The sequence below is a fragment of the Orcinus orca genome, chromosome 1, assembly GCF_937001465.1.
Source record: "Orcinus orca chromosome 1, mOrcOrc1.1, whole genome shotgun sequence".
In the NCBI taxonomy this organism is placed as follows: domain Eukaryota; kingdom Metazoa; phylum Chordata; class Mammalia; order Artiodactyla; family Delphinidae; genus Orcinus; species Orcinus orca.
In genome coordinates this window covers 155,125,329-155,145,897 of record NC_064559.1, presented here as the reverse complement: position 1 = coordinate 155,145,897, position 20,569 = coordinate 155,125,329, and the positions used below count along the sequence as shown (strand labels likewise).

At 35.4% G+C, this 20,569-nt stretch overlaps 1 protein-coding gene across 1 annotated transcript in view; it reads right to left on the bottom strand.

The window, feature by feature from the left end:
- DNAI4 (dynein axonemal intermediate chain 4) overlaps window positions 1–20,569 on the bottom strand; it is a 125,304-nt gene that overhangs the window by 85,010 nt on the left and 19,725 nt on the right. Inside the window, 4 exon segments of the mRNA XM_004286810.3 lie at window positions 5,969–6,108; window positions 8,816–8,972; window positions 14,512–14,624; window positions 15,966–16,150. Of these exon segments, the coding sequence (XP_004286858.2) occupies window positions 5,969–6,108; window positions 8,816–8,972; window positions 14,512–14,624; window positions 15,966–16,150 (595 nt within the window).

Below are 20,569 nucleotides of genomic sequence, written 5' to 3'. Positions count from 1 at the left end.
TCTTTGTTTAATCCATCCTACCAACGTTTGCTCTTTAATTGGAGTGTTTAATCCATTTATTTAAAGTAATTACTGTTTAGGAAGGGCTTCTGCCATTTTTAATCTGTCTTCTTTATGTCTCAAATTTTCTTGTTCTTCAAATCCTCCATGACCATCTTCTTTAATGTTTAATTGATCTTTTTTATAGTGCATCATTTTTATTCCTCTCTAAATTTTTTTCTGTAATTTTTAAGTTATTTCTTGGTTACTGCCTTGGGAATTAAAACTAATTTCTTAAAATTTTAACATTCTATTTTGAAGTAATACTACCTTACTTCAATTATATACAAAAACTGCTCCTATACAGCTAAATCCCATCCACTTTAAGTTGATGTTGTCACAAATTACATCTTTATGCTTTGTATGCCCATTAGCATAGATTTAGAATTATTGTTCAATGCATTTATTTTAAGTCATATTGCAAAAAAAATAGGAGTTACAAACCAACATTATAATATTGGCTTTTGTACTGACTTATGTAGTTACCTTTACCAGTCTTCTTTATTTCTTCATATGTCTTCGAGTTACTGTCTAATATCCTTTCATTTCTGCCTGAAGGGACTCCTGTTAGCATTTCTTGTAAGGCAGTTCTACTAGTGCTGAATTCTCTTAGCTTTTAGTTATCTAGGAACATCTTAATTTCTCCTTCATGAGGATATATTCAGTTTTAATTATTTAATTATATTTCTCCTTCATGAGGATTATTTGAAGAATACAGAATTCCTGGTTGACAGTTTTTTCTTTTGGTGCTTTAAGTATGTCATCCCACTGGCTTCCAGCCTCCATGGTTTCTGCTGAAAATTGAGTGTAATCTGATTGATGATCCTTTGTAAATGATGAGTTACTTTTCTCTTGCTGCTTTCAAGATTTTCTCTTCGTACTTCAACTGTTTGATTATAATATGTCTCAGTGTGGATCTCTTTATTTTTATCTTTCTTGGAGTTCGTTAAGCTTCTCGGAGGTGCAGATTTATGTCTTTTATCTGGGAATTTGGGAATATTTAGGCCACTACTTCTTCAACTTTTCTTTATGCCCCTTTATCTCTTTCTTCTCCTCTCTTTCTGAAATTTCCATTATATGTATGTTGGTGACTTGATGGAGTCCCACAGGTCCTTTAGGCTCTGTTCATTTTACTTCATTATTTTTTCTTTCTGCTTCTCAGACTGGATTATTTCAATTGACCTATTATTAAAAACTAGTGATTCTTTCTTTTGCCTGCTCAGATGTGCTACTGAAAACTCTAGGGAGTTTTTCCGTTTCAGTTATTGTACTTTTAACTCCAGAATTTATGGTTTTTTTCCTTTTTATAAGTTCTATCTTTATTGATATTTTTTATTTGTTCACACATTGTTCTCCTGGTTTATTTTATCTCTTTGTCCATAGCTTCCTTTAGCTTTTTTTTCTTCTTCTTTTTTTTTAATACAATTGATCTAAAACCTTTGCCTAGTAAGTTTAATGTCTATACTTCCTCAGGGAGAGTTTCTGTTCATTTCTTCTTTGAAAGAGCCATACCTTCTTGTTCCTCTGTATCCTTTGCAATTTTTTTTTTGACAATTGAACATTTTGAATATAATTATGTGGTAATTCTGGAAATCACTCTCTTCCTCAGGATTTGATATCATAGTTTGCTGTGAGTGGTAGCTGTTTGTTTGCTAAGGGATTTTGCTAAACTATTTTTGTAAAGTCTGTATTCTTTGTCAAGTATCATCTCATAAGTGTTTGTTTTTTAGCTTTTGGTCAGTTAGTGTCCTGACAGAGATTTCCTTGAACACCTGGGTTTCTTCCCACTCAGAAGAAAAAAAGGAAAGAAAGAAAGGAAAAAAAGAAAAAAAAAAAAGGGAAAAAACCCTCTCAGTCTTTGCAGATGGGCTCCATGTTGGGGAATTCCTTCAATGCTTAGACAGGCTGCTTAAAACTATACCACAGCTTTCACTTCCTGCTTGTACTGAGCCTAGAGATCAGCCAGAAGTGAAAGTTTAGGATCTTTTCAGGTCTTTTCTGAGCATGCATTCTGCCCTAGGCATGTGCATGACTTTCTGAATTCCTCTGTATATGCAATATACATACACAGAGGAATTTCTTAATATTTTTCTTAATTTTTAATTAAGAAATTTCTAATTAAGAAAATTTCTTAATTTTCTTAAAAATTTCTTAATTTTTCAATACCTTAATTTCCCAAAGAAAGTCTCTCCCAGTTTTTTCTTCCAGGCTTTCAGTGTGTCTCTTGTTTGACTCAGTTGCATTATTTTGCCTTAGGTAGCAGTGAGTTGTTCATCTGCCTTACAGTTTTTTGAAGAATGCATTATGCTTATCGCCTGAGAGAGTTCTGGGTTAGGCAAAAAAACACAAATGCCTTATGTCAATCCTCCAGGTAGCCCCTAGACAGGTTAAAACATACAAACCAAATTCTTTGAGAATAAGGTCTGTTCTGTTCCCTCTGGAACCAAGGGCCAGGGTCTCACACTGGGAAGGCAGGCTTCTATCTTTTTTTTTTTTTGTGGTACGCGGGCCTCTCACTGCTGTGGCCTCTCCGGTTGCAGAGCGCAGGCTCCGGACGCGCAGACTCAGTGGCCATGGCTCACGGGCCCAGCCGCTCCGCGGCATGTGGGATCTTCCCGGACCGGGGCACGAACCCATGTCCCCTGCATCAGCAGGCGGACTCCCAACCACTGCGCCACCAGGGAAGCCCAGGCTTCTACCTTTGAGACCACCACTCTACTGGGGAGGGGAGTGGGACAAGAGCAAGTAAAGATGCCACAAAGCTTTCCTACTAATTGTAAGTTTCTCTTTTCTTGATTTAGCACCTGCTTAGAAGTTTGTCTATTTTAATCTTTTTAAAGAATTAGCTTATGGTTTTGCTGAGTAACAAAGGCCATTAAGATTATAACCTTTCTTCTAATTACCCTTTTGGCCACAGCATTCAGAAGTTTGGCAATGCAGTGTTCTCAGAGTTGTTAATTTATAAACATTGAAAGATAGTAAGTATAGTAGTTAAGAGAACAGGTTCAAGAACCAGAGTGTCTGGGAGTATCGTTGTCCACCATAGTAACTGAGTGACCTTGGGCAAATTAGCTAACATCTCTTTGCCTGTTTCTTCTTCTATAAAATGAGGAATAGGGAGTTCCCTGGTGGTCCAGTGGTTAGGACTTGGTACTTTCACAGCCATGGCCCAGGTTCAATCCCTGGTTGGGGAACTAAGATCCCGCAAGCCTGGGGGCGCCCCCCCCCAAAAAAAAATGAGGACTAGTAAGAGCTCCTACCTCATAGGGTTGCTGTGAGAATTAAATCAGTTAATATACAGGCCTACCTCATTTACTGCACTTTGCAGGTATTGCATTTTTTCCAAATTGAAGGTTTGTGGCAACCCTGCATTGAACAAGTCTGTCGGTGCCATTTTTCCAAGAGCATTTGCTCACCTCATGTCTCTATGTCACATTTTGATAATTCTTGCAGTATTTAAACTTTTTCATTATTATATTTGTTATGGTGAGGTGTGATCAGTGATCTTTGATGTTAGTATTGTAATTGTTTGGGGGTAACATGAACCATGTCAATATAAGACAGTGAACTTATTCTATAAATGTAGTTTATGTTCCAACTGCTCCACTGACTGACTCATCCCCCATCTCTCTCCTTCTCCTCAAGCCTCCCTACCTCCTCAGAAATGACAATATTGAAATTAGGCCAATTAATAACCTTATAATGGTCTCTAAGTGTTCAAGAGAAAGAAAGAATAACACATCTCACTCTAAATCAAAAACTAGAAATGATTAAGCTCCGTGAGGAAGGCCTGTTGAAAGCTGGAGACCCAAAGCTAGGCCTCTTGCACCAAACAGCCAAATTGTGAATGAAAAGGAAAAGTTCTTGAAGGAAATTAAAAGTGCTACTCTAGTGAACACATGAATGATAAGAAAGCAAAACAGCCTTATTGCTGATAGGAGGAAGTTTTAGTGGTCTGGGTAGAAGATGAAAACCAGCCACAACATTCCCTTAAGCCAAAGCCTAATCCAGAAGAAGGCCCTAACTCCCTTTAATTCTATGAAGGCTGAGAGAGGTGAGGAAGCTGCAGAAGAAATGTCTGAAGCTAGCAGAGGTTGGTTCATGATGTTTAAGGAAAGAAGCCAACTCCATAACATAATAGTGCAAGGTGAAGCAGCATGAGCTGATAGAAGCTCATATATCAGAAGCTATAGCAAGTTAACCAGAAGACCTACTTAAGATAATTAATAAGGGTGTCTATGCTAAACAACAGATTTTCAATATAGATGAAACAGCCTTGTATTGGAAGAAGACACCACCCAGGATTGTTACAGCTAGAGAGGAGAAGTCAATGCCTGACTTCAAAGATTCAAAGGACAGGCTGACTCTCTTGTCAGTTAGGAGCTAATGCAGCTGATGACTTTGGGTTGAAGCCAATGCTCATTTACCATTCTGAAAATCCTAGAGTCCTTAATAATTATGATAAATCTATTGTTGAGATCTACTACTCAGAAAAAAACATTCTTTTCAAAATATAACTGCTCATTGACAATGCACCTGGTCACCCAAGAGCTCTGATGGAGATGTACCATGAGATTCATGTTGTTTTCATGCCTACTAACACAACATCCATTCTGCAGCCCATGGATCAAGGAGTCATTTTAACTTTCAAGTCTTATTATTTAAGAAATACATTTTTGAAGGCTATAGCTGTCATAGATAGTGATTCCTGTGATGGATCTGGGCAAAATAAATTGAAAACCTTCTAGGAATGACTCATCATTCTAGATGTCATTAAGAACATCTGTGATTCATACGAAGAGGTCAAAATATAAACATTAACAGGAGTTAGGAAGAAGTTGATTCCAACCCTCATGGATGACTTTAAGGGGTTCAAGACTTTAGTAGAAGTAACTACAGATGTGGTAGAAATAGCAAGAGAACTAGGATTAGAAGTAGAGTCTGAATGAATTGCTGCAATCTGCTTCTTATGGATGAGCAAAGAAAGTGGTTTCTTGAGATGGAATTTACTCATGGTGAAGATGCTGTGACGATTGTTGAAATGACATCAAAGGATTTAGAATATTACATAAACTTAGTTGACAAGGCAGTGGCAGGGTTTGAGAGGACTGAGTCCAATTTTGAAAGAAGTTCTACTATGGGTAAAATGCTATCAAACAGCATTACATGCTACAGAGAAATCACTCATGAAAGGAAGAGTCAATCAATGTAGCAAACTTCATTGTTGTCTTATTTTAAAAAAATTCTACAGCCACCCCAATCTTCAGCAACCACCACCCTGATCAGTCAGCAGCCATCAACATCAAGGCAAGATGCTCTACAACAAAAACATTATGACTCACTGAAGGCTCTATGATGGTTAGCATATTTTAGCAATAAAGTATTTTAAATTAAAGCATATACATTGTTTTTTTAGATATAATGCTATTGTACACTTAATAGACTATAGTATATTATATGCACTGGGACATTTTAAAAATTCATGTGACTAGCTTTATTGCGATATTCACTTAACTGGAGTGGTCTGGAACCGAACCTGCAATATCTCCCAGGTATGCCTGTATGTGAAAAGCCTAAAATAGTGCTTGGCATGTTTTAAATTTTATTAGTTATGGTCGATATGCTTTGTTACAGTAAACAGTTTCTATAAATGTTTCATAAATATTTGAAGAATACAGTTCTATGATATAGTTTGTATAAAAATCAAGATAATTATGTTATTCAAATCTTCTAAATCTCTATTTATTGCTTGTAACTTAATTGTCAAATTCTGAAAGTTGTAGATCACAGCACCCAGCTATTGTTGTGATTTGGTCAAATCATTTATATTTTTGCCTTATATACTGTAGTATTGATTTGTTAATCGACAGACTCAAAGAATATATATTAAAATATGGTAATTTAGCAAGCAGAATAAAACATAAATTACCTTTGTCTTCCTTCATGATTTTGTCACATTGAACGTGTTTATTCTTTGGTGCTCCATTAATAGTCTGCATCATCCTTTCTACATACAAGTCATTGCCTAATCTATTTCGACAAAGAGTCTCATAGTTCTTGTTTCTCCGGCTATAAAAAGTAATATATACTCAACTTATTAATAAAAATTAATTTTTACCACACATATCTTTTTCTATTGATATTATGCTTTTTCTTAAAATTACCTTTTTTAATGTGGATTGCACCAAAAAATGAAGTGAAAATTCAAGACACTTCTTAGGGAAAGACTGCATTAAACTACCTCCAAAGGACTCTTTTACACTATATACCCTGACATCCCTACAACTTTCGGTACCCACCAATAATATCCTAGCACTATCTCCACATAGGTTTTATGAATTTTGATTATAGACATAAAGCTATAAATTTCCCTCAAAGTACTACTTTTGTGTCATCCTGCAGTATTATTTTCATAATTGTTTTGTTCTGAGTATTTCTTTGATTTCCATTATGATTTCTTCTTTGGTTCATGAGGAATTTTCAAAATGTGCTTTTTAACTTCCAAAAGCGTATGTGAATATGCATCTATGTTTTAGTTGAGATTTATGTAATTAATTTTTAACTTCATTCCACTGTGGTCAGAGAATTTAGTTTGTCTGACACTACTTCTTTGAAATTTTTGAAACCTTGCTTCATGGCCTTGTACATGGATGATTTTTGTAAATGTTCCATGTGTGATTGAAAAGAGTGTGTATCATCTAATTGTTAAATTCAGAGTTCTATATATGACCATTAAATTATGTTTTTGGTTCAAATTTTCTATAACTATACTAATTTTATCTGATTGACTTATCAATAATTAAGAGAGGTATATTCATACCTCCTACTTTAATAAGATACTTTCAAGTTTCCAGTTTTTGCTTTATATATTAAGAGGTTATTTTATTAGGAGTTTCAAGTTTAGAATTATCATACCTTCCTATCATTATGAAACCACACTCTTTATCCCTAATAATGCTATTGGTGTGTTTCTCTGTAGATGATGTGTTCTTTATATTTTTTCTTCTGTTTTTAAAATCTTCTTTTAATATTTGGTATTTTGGAGTATGAGTACAATGCGTCCCGTTTGTGTGTGTGTGGATTTCTTTTTATTTATTCCTATTTCTGTGGAATGGTGTTTTTCAATAGTTTGGGGAATTACTTACTCTCCTTGAATAGTAACTCTCGTCCATTCTTTCTATTCTGCCCTTTTGGAACTGGTTAGGTGTATGTTAGACCTCTAGTCTATTATCAATATCTATTTAATATCAAAGATTAAATCAATATTTAATATCAAAGATTAAATCAATATTTACTTTTTAATTTTAACAATTATAAACATACTTTATTTTAAAATTCTTTTTAAATTTTTTGTCTTATAAGTAATCATTTTGATAGCTTCTTAGTGTTAATGATGTTTTAACTCTCTTTTATTTAAATATTTCACATATATTTTATACTTTATATTTGATAATATCATTACCCATAGTCCTCAGGATTTAGATCTAGGAATTGTTATTTTTAAAATTCTCATTCATAATGACTTGTTTCTTTATTGGTTTGGTGTATTTTTACTAAACTCAAACTGAATGAATCTTAAGAGTCTAAATGGGATACGCTTTCCTCCAGAGAAAATTTGTATTTGCTTATGAGATAACTGAGATCCTTGTAAGGAAGGGTCTTGGTTTAATATAAGAATCTCTCCTTCAGCTGTCTCAATTTGTGGGGGATCCAAGACTTACTGGTGGACTCTAGATCCATGTGCTAATATTAACATTTGCTTCTAGCATCTCTCCCTCTATGATTTCAGATCACTTATCTATCCCATTGTTATTCTTTTCCTTTCCTTTTTCTGGTCCTGGGAGCTTTCCCTTATGTCTCATGAGCTTTAAAAGTATGCTGTTTGAGTTATAAAGCAGAAACTAATACACCATTGTAAAGCAATTATACTCCAGTAAAGATGTTAAAACAAAAAAAAGTATGCTATTTGAGATCTAATTGTACTATATTATATAGTCTAAACAATTTTACAAGATTTTATATTTGAACAAAAATAATACCATAAAAATTATTTTAGTGATGAATTTTTTAGTACTATAAATCATATTCATATTATACTTGAAGAAAACTAATCTGAAAAATTATATTAATAATCTATTTATGTAGCTGTATTAATTTCAGACAGAGCAGACTTCAGAGCAAGGAAAATTATCAGAGATAAAGAGGGGCATTACATAATGATAAAGGGGTCAAGTATCCAAAAAGACATAACAATCCTTAATGTGTATGTGCCTAACAGGAGAGTTTCAAAATAACATGAGGCAAAAACTAATGATCCATTTATATTCATTAATAAAGAGAAATGGAAAATCTACTCTCAATAGTAAATTCAATCATTTCCCCATAACATATTTTCCCTTTTAAGTTTTAAATATAAAAAATGACAGTCATTTCTTTTTAACTTGAAAATAATTCATATATGCATAAAAGAAAAAATCATTAAAACCTATACTGAGACTTAGAAGCCTCCTTTATTTCTTTTATTATTTAACTTAGTAGCTCACCTACTTTTTAAAGAATATGGTAAAGCTATGGGTTCCTCTTCTAGGAAAAACATACAGCATAAACACTTTACATGTAATTTCATGAGGCACATATGTAAGTTTATATACGATTTCACCAGGCACATATACCACCAGTGTTTATCCAGAAATCCCCAAAGATAGAAACAAGGATAAGAGCCTCTGATTTAGCATTTAAATTACAAAAGCAATGTAAACAACTGAACAATACATACCTTACTTTCTCAGCTTCTTCAGATTCTACAGAAACCATGACTGTTGGTAAGTTAAAAAAGTTCATCGTTTCTGTCTCTGTGAGTATTATCTCTATAGTCTTCTCCAGGTCTTCTTTTGTTACAATTTTTCCAGGTGTTGCCCTAATAACTTGTAAATCTAAAATACATGACTTAATAAAAATCATTTACTAATTGTTATTTTTAATTTTCATTTCATCAAAATACCATGACGAGTCATACATTGCAGGTGGCATTACACGGTCCAGGAATAGGCCATGCTGTGAGATGTAGTCTATTTAATCCCTCTGAAGCCAAACTGGATCCTATGGCTCATAAACCATCTCTGTTGCTGATACATCAAGCCTACTCCAATCTCAAATGTGTAGTCATGACTAAAAGGGCATCCCGTTACATCTATCCTATAATATTAACAGGGAGATTGGGGTGAACAACTATTGATACAACTCAAGAGACATATGGGCAAGTGTATTTCCCAGATAATATGCAACCCTTCTCTGAGCCCTGAAGCTAATTTCTAGTCTATATCTACAACAGCCTTTTATTCTGTTTGTCCTTCTTACTGGTTGACTTTTGATTTAGATTACAGCTCACCTCTAATCATCTTCACCAAGAGCTAAAAAGACTCTCCAGTGAAAGTTGTGGTTAAATATAGCAGAAAAAGAGGCTCAATATCCATGCAAAACGTACACTGAAAAGGGTTAGCCTCAAGCCTGTAGTCTTGTCAGAAGTCCCAGATTCTTGAAAAATTTCACTGAGAATGGAGTGTCAGGGCTAGAGAGTTTGGACTTGGTTGTATGGGTAATAAAGAGCCATGACACGGTATATAGGTCAGAGTTCAATGTTTTCTGTTAAAAACAGCGTGTGAAGCAGGGATACCTGAGGCTTTGACATGGGTAAAGCTTGAAAAGCTTTAGGAAAACAAGACTTAAGGGTATACACTTTCCAGAGATTAAGGCTCAGTCTCCTTAAGAAGGCCCAAAGCCTGAGAAAAACACTCTCCTTATAACCTAAAAAAACTACAAGCTACTAATTTCACAAACCAATCATCAACATTTGGAATGGCTAAATAAATAACAGTATACTCATCTATGAATATTAACTAGTAATTAAATATGACATTAAAAACATATGAAAATGTTTGTGATAAAATGTAAAGTGACAGAATAATCCAGGACAAAACCCACGCTATGGTTATAACAATTAAAACACTTATGCATACGGAGAAGCTGAGGAAACAAAATTTTTAATTGCTAATGCTTTACAGTATTGGATGATTCTTCTTTTAAAAGATGTTCTTTAATTTTTATTATTTATGCAATAAATTTAAAATATAAGGGAGAGGGCTTCCCTGGTGGCACAGTGGTTGAGAGTCCGCCTGCTGATGCAGGGGACACGGGTTCGTGCCCCGGACCGGGAGGATCCCACATGCTAAGGAGCGGCTGGGCCCGTGAGCCATGGCCGCTGAGCCTACGCGTCCAGAGCCTGTGCTCCGCAACGGGAGAGGCCACGGCGGTGAGAGGCCCGCATACCGCAAAAAAATTAAATAAATAAAAATTAAAAATAAAATAAAATATGAGGGAGAGAGGATTTATATAAGCAAATCTAGCTAAGGTAGATATAAGGTAAGTGAAAAAGTAAATGAATTACCCATATGGACACAACTGGAGATATATCTAGTTCAAACTGTTCGTTTTATCAGTGAAGAAAATGAGAAACAGGCTAAGTGAGAAGTTTAAGGTCACACAGGAATACTGGCAGTTTTGAGACTAGAAATTTTGGTTCTTTTTTTTTTTTTTTTCTTTTTTTTTTGTGGTACGCAGGCCTCTCACTGTTGTGGCCTCTCCCGTTGCGGAGCACAGGCTCCGGACGCGCAGGCTCAGAGGCCATGGCTCACGGGCCCAGCCGCTCCGCGGCATGTGGGATCTTCCCGGACCGGGGCACGAACCCGTGTCCCCTGCATCGGCAGACGGACTCTCAACCACTGCGCCACCAGGGAAGCCCCTAAATTTTGGTTCTTGATTCTCTAAACTTTCTTTCTTTAAGACCACCAGATCTTCATCTATGATTTAGTTACATATACCTTAAAGTAGCATTATGGCACAGATATGCTAATTATAAAAATGAATGATCTTACAGTAGATAGAACCTAATAGGGGACTTCCCTAGTGGCGCAGTAGTTAAGAATCCGCTTGCCAGGACAGGAATAAAGACACAGACGTAGAGAATGGACTTGAGGACACAGGAGGGGGAAGGGTAAGCTAGGACGAAGTAAGACAGTAGCACTGACATACATACACTACCAAACGTAAAATAGCTAGCTAGTGGGAAGCAGCTGCATGGAACAGGGAGATCAGCTCGGTGCTTTGCGACCACCTAGAGGGGTGGGATAAGGAGGGTGGGAGGGAGAGGCAAGAAGGAGGTGATATGGGGATATACGTACTCATATAGCTGATTCACTTTGTTACACTGCAGAAACTAATACAACACTGTAAAGCAATTATACCCGAATAAAGGTGTTTAAAAAAAAAAAAGAATCCGCCTGCCAATGCAGGGGACATGGGTTTGAGCCCTGGTCCAGGAAGATCCCACATGCCACGGAGCAACTAAGCCTGTGCACCACAACTACTGAGCCTGCGCTCTACAGCCTGCAAGCCACAACTACTGAGTTCGCGTGCCACGACTACCATGACTGGGTGCCATGCGCGTGCTCCGCAACAAGAGAAGCCACAGCAATGAGAAGCCCGCGCACTGCAACAAAGAATAGCCTGGCACACCACAACTAGAGAAAGCCCACGTGCAGCAACGAAGACCCAACGCATCCAGAAATAAAAATAAAAAATAAAAAGTATACCAGATTATGTTAATGTGCAGTCAAGACTGAGAAATACTAATCTACCAGGTGGTAGAAGTAGAATTGTTTGGGTGTGACTCAGTTTAGAGACTTGACTTTGTAGTTAGAATTCACCAGCAGGCCAAGACGATATAAACATCTATATTATTCTTCAAGGCTTCTGGAGGTGAAGTTTGCTACGTTTGTTTGTTTGTTTGTTTTTGATGTAGACAAATAGAGGTAGACCTCAAGGCAAATCACTACATAAAGATTTTCTTCTTTATCTTAAGAGGAATGCAAATCCATTGGAGGGCTTTAAGCAGGGAGAATGTGATTAGATTGTGTTCTTAAAAAGATCATTCTAATAGGGATACAGTAGGATAATTAGTTGGCTTAGAAATCCCACTAGGGGATTAAAGACAAAAAGAGAATTTTAAGGGAGTTTGGGGAGACTGTTGTAAAGTATTGACCACTCAAGAAAAGAATCTAGTAACCTAGCAACAATCTACACTACCTTGACGAAAGACCAGGTGCATCCAAGCACCAGGCACACTCAAGCCACAAACGTCACTGTTAAAACACAATAGATATACGGTCTGAATCTTGTTACATGAAATCAGGGAGTTAGTAGTCCTTGAAGAGTAGCATTTCTGCAAGACAGAAATATAGGTGAAAAAGGAAAGAAAGTAGGTGAAAGGGGACATTATACCAAAACCTGAGATGAATTACCATATATTAGTATATGTCACCACCCTTCTGCTAATATACATATTTAAAGAGCGTCATGACCGTCCCCATTAGACCATACAGGGTCAAAGGAGGAACTAGTGATTTAAGCCTTGACGTCTACCCAAAACTGAGGAAGAAGGTGGTCTTCTCTTCCCACCCCACTTCTTCTTTGATTATAAAAATGTAACGCTCTCTGTTCTCAGGGCTGTGCTCCCTTGCCTGCCCACTTGTAGCTCTCACAAGTATCCTATGCTAATAAACTCACTCTTTGCCTATCGCTTTGCCTCATGCTGAATTCTTTCTGCAAGGAGATAAAAGAATCTGAGCTTGAGTAAGTCCTGACACCAGGTGAGCAGCTTCAATTAAAAGACAGTGGATTTGAGTCCCCTCCTAAGTCAGGGACCCCAGTCTGAGGTGTGGCTGGGCTTGAGTCCCATCCTGTCGATTCAAGTCCCAATCTGAATTTTGGCTGGGTTCGAGTCCCATCCAAGAAGGAGAGCAGGTTCAATTCTGCATACAGTTTGGAAAAACAAATTGGAGGGTGGCAAGAATATATGTAGAGACTGCTGCGGGAGCTTATGACAATAATTCAATTCTTTGTCCCCTCCTGAGAGGACGCACATCTTCCTACAACAGACATTGCTAATTGCTTAAGTTTTCATTGCTAAGCCTTTCTCCCCTCCCTGGGCTCTTTCCATTAATACAGGCTGAGAAATAAAATATTTGGCTTTTCCAGCCTCTCTTGAAGCTAGTGGTGTCAATGTGACACAGTTCTGGCCAATGAGATAAAAACAGAAATATACAGGAAAAAGGAAGCCTTCTGGGAAAACGTTTACTTTCCTGATAAATGAGGGAGATGTGACTGGTGCTACTGCCTTTCTCCTTCTTTCTGCTTTTAATGTGGATATAATACCCAGAGCTGGGGCACATATCATGAGACCATGAGGCAAGAAACAAGAAGAAAAGGCTTACGAAAAGAGCAGAGCTTCCAATCCAGATTCTGACACAATTAAGCCACAAAAGCAAAGCCAAAAGCTACCTACCTTTAACTTCTTTTAATGTGGGAAAAATGGTAGTTGGGTATTCTGTTACTTGTCAGAAGCATTCTGTTACATATGCTAACACCAAATAGAAGAGTCCATCAAGCACTTTTCCAACCTTATTAATATTTTCACTAATCCTCATTATCATCTTAGAGGAAAAGACATCCTGACCCTCAAGGAAGTACCCACTTCTTCCAGCACTTTTGGTCAACCATTATTTCCTCATTCTTTTAACTTTACTTGCATAATCCTTTGCATTACCTCATATTTTATCTTCTGCCTGGAATGGGCCTCTTCTTTTGTTCTCCTGACAAATTACTAATTATCTTTAGAAACCCAATTCAAAAGTCAATAATGTTCTCTATGAACGTTCTCTCATTTTTTGTTTTCCACTTCACAGTAGTTAATATTTTCTTTGTAAGTACTCCCATCACATTCTGCACATGTCTTAATATGGCATTGATCACAGTGTATCACAATTATTTGTCTCCTGAGTTAGAAGCTGAGCTCTTTTAAAACAGGGTCTGTGGGACTTCCCTGGTGGTGCAGTGGTTAAGAATCCACCTGCCAATGCAGGGGATACAAGTTCAAGCCCTGGTCCTGGAAAATCCCACATGCCAGGGAGCAACTAAGCCCACGTGCCACAACTACTGAGCCCGTGGTCTAGAGCCCGCACACCTAGAGCCCGTGCTCCGCAACAAGAGAAGCCACAGAAATGAGAAGCCCATGCACCGCAATGAAGAGTAGCCCCTGCTCGCCACAAGTAGAGAAAACCCGCACACAGCAACAAAGACTCAATGCAACCAAAAATAAATAAATAAAATATTTTTTTTAAATTAAAAACAAAAACAACAGGGTCTGTGATTACTGAGGCTGGGGGTGCAAGAAAGTCACTTGAGAATTTTAAAAAATATATAAACATTACCCTGGTAATTCTCATGTAGCTACTGCACAGGCCAGCATTTGGGAATGATTACCATAGTTCTGCTATCTCAAGCACCCAAAAAATAATGAGCATATTTGCTAAAGAAATAATGAACTGTTACTGAAATAAAAGATTGGATTTTCATTACCTGTAAAACTAGCCAACCTTTCCCGTTTAAAGGATGGTTCTTCTAGGTCTTCTACTATTGATTCAGTAGTGGATGTACTTGACTTAGAAACTGTACTGCTTCCTAAAATTGACCTTTAATAATGAATAACAACATTATTTATTTAGATGTCTTTATGGGCAATTAAATGTATAAATGAAAACATTATCAGATTGAGAAATCAAATATACTGTAATCATATGAGCGAAGTTGATAAAAATAAACTAGTTCTTTAAATACTGAGTTGATATTTAATGTTCTTTAAGTAAAAAGTCATTTTAAATATATTTTAGAAATAAAACATGTCAAACCTATGCCTAGAGACCTTCAACGGATTCTCAACAGTATGTTTAGGATAAAAATCCAAAACACAGCCTACCTATCGAGACTCTCCGTCTTATCTTCATTATCAATATTCTCTCCCCCCACTTTTTTTTTTTTAAGTTTCTCAAACTTATGGAGCTCTCTTACCTCAGGGCCTCAGCCTGGAGTAGTCTACCCTTCATTTTTCACCAGGTTTCTGCTCATTTTTCAAATCCCATATTAAATGCAATTTATTCAATTTGATAAATGTCCTCTCAAGACTTAATTTAAAATAAAATTTATATACTTTGTGGGAAATCAATACACTGAAGAATCCAAAAATAATTTCCTTTAAACATAGAAACTTAACATTACTCCATGATATTACATACTTTTTTCCTTTCTATTTATAGTTCCAACTGCCCTCCAAAAGGTTGGTTTCAGTTTACTGGAATATTCTTTGTTTTGCGGAGAACTCCCATGGCTTCTGTATGCTAATTTAGAGGCAGACTCTAGAGCAGCATATTTTCTCCTAAAATTTCGTGCTTAGTTAACATCTGGAACTTTTAATTTATCAGATTGAAAGTTAAACACTAAAGTATTTCCCCATAATCTTTAGATTGTTTTAGGAGTACTGTTTTATTATGGCAAAGACTGCATTTCTCTATTGGAAGCAGTAAAAATTTTCAATTATATAAGTATCTATATATGTAAATGCAAAACATGTCATTTACCAAAAAAAAAGTTATAAAACAAGAGAGAAATCAAACCCTAGGAGAACAAGGATTTGTATGGAAGAATAGGGAGGGAAAAAAAAGGAAAGCTCCTAAACTGCAGCATGAAAGAAACTGAAGAAACACGTCTGTGATGCTAGGTCACATCTTTTGGATCCTCAGGAAATCTTGAGTAAAATCTGTATATTTTTTCACAAATGTTTTGGTGTAAGTGTAGGGGAACACTTGACATGCAAGCTCTACATCTAGTTAAAACATGAGAGGAACACAGAGGTGGCACACTAGGATGAGAGAACAGAGCTGGGAGACTGGGGACAACTGACATCTAAGTTACATATGTGCAACTTAAATGAAAATACATAAGATATAAAAAAAGAATCATAGAATAGTATACGCTACCTTGTAAACTGCCCTAACGTACTAGGATTTATTGTATTCTGATAAAGGCTATAGGAAGCTATAAAGTCTGATGTACGTGATCCTTCTTGTGATGTCAATAGTTTATTTGGCTTTGCTGTACCAGTATATGGATCTGGATGGTAAAGAGGTCTGGGAGTAACATCAACTCCATGTATATCAGTCACCTGTAGAAAACAGTTATTTAAAATAAAATAAGTAAAAAAGACAGGGTTTCTGAATGATAGGCCCTAAAAAAGAGAGATAAAAATAGTAGAAAAAAGATAAATACAATGTTTGTAGGATAGGACAAACATGAAAAATTGAATGATAAAAGATTTTATGCTTAAAAAGTTTCTTAACTGAGGCATACACTTTTTAAAAAGTCTTATTCATCTTTTACCTATATATAAGAAATATATACTAATTTTGAGAAAATTCAAAAATATAGAAAGATAATTCATTCAGATTGTTAATATTTTGGTATATTTAATTTTTTTATGTATAAGCTTTAAAAACCAAAACTTTTCATTTAACATTTTATTAATAAACATTAGCCAAGTTATTACACATTTTTGGCTTATTTGTTTTTGGTTAATTTTTAATATTTTTAATTATGAAATTTAACACATACAGAAATATAATTAAAACATAACCATATAGTTAAATAATACAAAGCAAATGTTCTTATAATCATAACTAAAGTAAAAAATTAGAACATTGATAGAACCTCTAGGAGACTTTGCCCCTCCTAGATCACAAGCAGCTCCCCTGGCTTTTGCTTCTTCTGGTTTACTGCCTCTCCCTCCTCCCCAGTGAATATCATTAACTTGATTTTGGTAATTATTTTCTTTCTTCTTTTTAAAGTTTTATTAAGTATGCATTCCTAAACAATAGCACTTACTTTTTATAACTTATATTGAAGTAAAATATACATAGAGATGTGCACATATAAATGCACACCTTAATAAATTTTCATAAACAGAAGACACCCAGGTACCTAGCATTCAGATTTAGAAACAGAAAATTACCAGCATCTCAGAAGTTCCTTCCATAAGAGTCACTATCTCCCACCAAAGGTAATGATTATACTGACTCCATGGATTAGTTTTGCCTGTTTTTGAACTTCACTTTGATGGAATCATGAAGCACATACCCTTGGTATCTGGTTTCTTTTTTTCAATGTTATATTTGTGAGAACTCTTCATATTGTTAAGTATAGCTGTAGATGGTTCATTTTCATTGTTGTACAATATTCCATTGTGTGAATATATCACAATTTTATATATCTATTTTATTGTTCATGGACATTTCTGTAGTTTCCAAATTTTTGCCTATTACAAATGATGCCACTGGGCTTCCCTGGTGGTGCAGTGGTTAAGAATCCACCTGCCAATGCAGGGGACATGGGTTCCAGCCCTGGTCCAGGAAGATCCCACGTACTGCAGAGCAACTAAGCCCATGCGCCACAACTACTGAGCCTGAGCTCTACAGCCCGCGAGCCACAACTACTAAGCCCATGTGCCATAACTACTGAAACCCTCGCACCTAGAGCCTGTGCTCCGCAACAAGAGAAGACACTGCAGTGAGAAGCCCGCACACTGCAACGAAGAGTAGTCCCCACTCGCCGCAACTAGAGAAAGCCCGCGAGCAGCAATGAAGACCCAACGCAGCCAAAATAAATAAATAAATATATTTAAAAAAAACAAAAACAAATGATGCCACTAAGAAGATGGTTGTACGTGTGTTTTGCTGACTATACTGTATGAATTTATGTTGGGTGTATACCTGTGTGAAATTCCTGGTTATTGGATTATTTATATGTTCACATATAGTAGATACTGCTGAAAGGTTTTCCCAAGTGGTTGCCACCAACAAAGTATGAGAGTTCTGGTTGCTCCAGATTTTGGTTAGCACTTAGTATTGATATTTACCAAGTTTATCAATGTAATTTAGTTTTGCCTGTTTTTAAAATTTACATAAATAGCCATATATTATAATGGAATTATCTGACATCTTTTGTTCAACAGTATGCTTTTATGTATCTCTCCATGTTGTTGCATGTATAATAGTTCATTCATTTATTGGTGACTGTAGTCTGTTGGATTAGTATATCCTATTTTATCTATCTCTTTTACTTTTAACAGACATTGAATTGTTTCCCAGTTTTTGGCCATCATGAAAACTGTTTCAATAAACATTAATGTGAAAGCATACTGTTAAACATGAAAATGTATTTCTGTAGGGGATAGATAGATGTGGAATTGATGAGTCAACCTGATAACACCAAACTGTTTTCCAAGTTGATTGTAAAACTTTTCAAGATTGCCAGCATTGTGACAGTTGCTGTTACTCTACATTCTCATCAACAACTAGCACTGCCAGATTTAGAAATTTAAACCAGTATGGGTATAGGTATACAGGTATCTCATTTTGACTTTAATTTTCATGAAATTGAACTTCTTTTCATGTGTTTATTCCTATCTTGACTTCCTTTTTTTTGAAGGAAAATATCCCATACAAGTCCTTTGCACACTTTTCTGTTGAGTTCCGTCTTTTTTTAAATTGATGATAGAGTTCATTAAATGTTCTGACTATGAACCCTTTTGTTTTATGTGTTGAAAATGTCTTCTTTCACTCTATGGCTGAATTTTCCTTGTAGTATCTTTTAATGAATAGAAGTTCTTCATCTTAGCGTAGTCAAATTTATCATGTTTTCCTTTATGGTTTACGCCTTAGATGTCTCATCCAAGAAACCATTCCCAATCCTGAAATTATGAAGATATTTTTGCTTTTCATGTTTAGATCTATAATATACCCGGAATTGAGTTTTGTGTATAGTATGAGGAAGAAAGCCAATATATTTTTATTCCATGTGAATACCCAATTGTCTCAACAAGAATTTTTGAAAATCCTGTTATTTCCCCATTACTCTCTAGTGCACATTTATTATAAAACAAGTGTTTATATGTGCCTGAGTCACTTGTAGGCTCTCTGTCTATACCTTTGTTAATGTTACACTTTATATAAAACTTGGTATCTAGGAGAGCAAGTCCTTCCACAAAGTTCTTATTCAAGAGTATCTCGGTTATACCTAAGCTTCAGCAGCTTTATATAAATTTTAGACTTACCTTGACAAGTTCCTGAAAAAAATACAATGAAAAACAACTGAGATTTTGACTGAAATTGCAAAGAATCTATACATCAAAATTTGGGTATAATTGATATACTTACAATACTGACTCTTTCTATGCATAAACATGTTCTAGCTCTCCATTTGTTTGGCTCTTGTTTAATGTCTCCCGGTAAAATTTTATAGTGTTTACAGTATAGGTATGTGCATCTTTGTTATATTTATCCACAAGTACTTAATACATTTTAGTGCTATTATAAATGGTATCATTAGAAAAATATGTAATTTTTGAAATGTGTGTTGCTGGTATATAAAAATATAATTGTTCTTGGTTGTTTTTTTTTGATATCCAATAACCTTGCTAAACTCTTATTAATTTGATAATTATTAATAGGTGATTTAAAATTTTACATGTAGATAATTGTGTCATTTACAAATATTCAGTGTCTCGTTTCTTTCTTTCCAATGCTTACATTTTTCATTTCTTTTTCTTGCCATACTGAAATGGCTAAGACTTCCAAGAACGTTGGATAGAAGTGGATCCTTCTTAGGAATGCTTTACCATTAAATACAACCAGTGCTGCAGGATTTTATAAATCAGATTAAGGAAGTTCCTTGTGATTGCCAGTTTCATAAGAACATTTTAAATCATGAATAAATTTTAATCTTATCAAATAAATACTTTATGTATTGAGATGATCATATGCTTTTTTCCTTTAAGCTATATATGAATGTGGTGAATTACACTAATGGATTTTTAAATGTTAAACCAATCTTTCTTGGTATAAATGTAGCTCATGATGTACTATCTCTTTTTATTATTATTGAATTTTGTTAACATTTTATTGAGGATTTCTCCATCTATGTTTGGAGATATTGACTTGTAATGTTTCTTTCTCATACTGTTGTAGTCAGATTTTGATATCAAGATATTTCTAGCCTCATAACATGAGTTCTGGAGTATACCCATTTCTTCTCTTCTGTTTTTGTCCTTATGTGTTTGGCATATATCACTAGTGAAACCATCTGAGCCTGGAATTATCTTTGAAGAAAGATTTTTAAATTACTCATATTAATTTCTTTAATATCTTCCAATTTTCATTTTTGTTTGTCTCTTGGTAAAATGTAAGTTTTTAAGGAATCTTTCCATTTTATATTCATTTGCAAATTTTGCAAAATTTAAAATTGGCATAAAGTTACACACAATCTGCATAATTATCTTTTTAAATAGCTTTTAAAGTGTACAAGTCAGTGGTTTTGAGTGTATTCACAAATATGAGCAATCATCACCACAGTTAATTTTAGAAATTTTTTATCACCTCAAGAAGAAACTCTGTATCCTTTAACTCTGATTCCCTAACCCTTGTCTTCCTCCCAGTCCTGGGCAACCACTTAGGTATTTCATGTCTCTATAGATTTCCCTATTCTGGACTTTCATGTGAGTGGCATCACATAGTGTGTGGTATTTTGATTG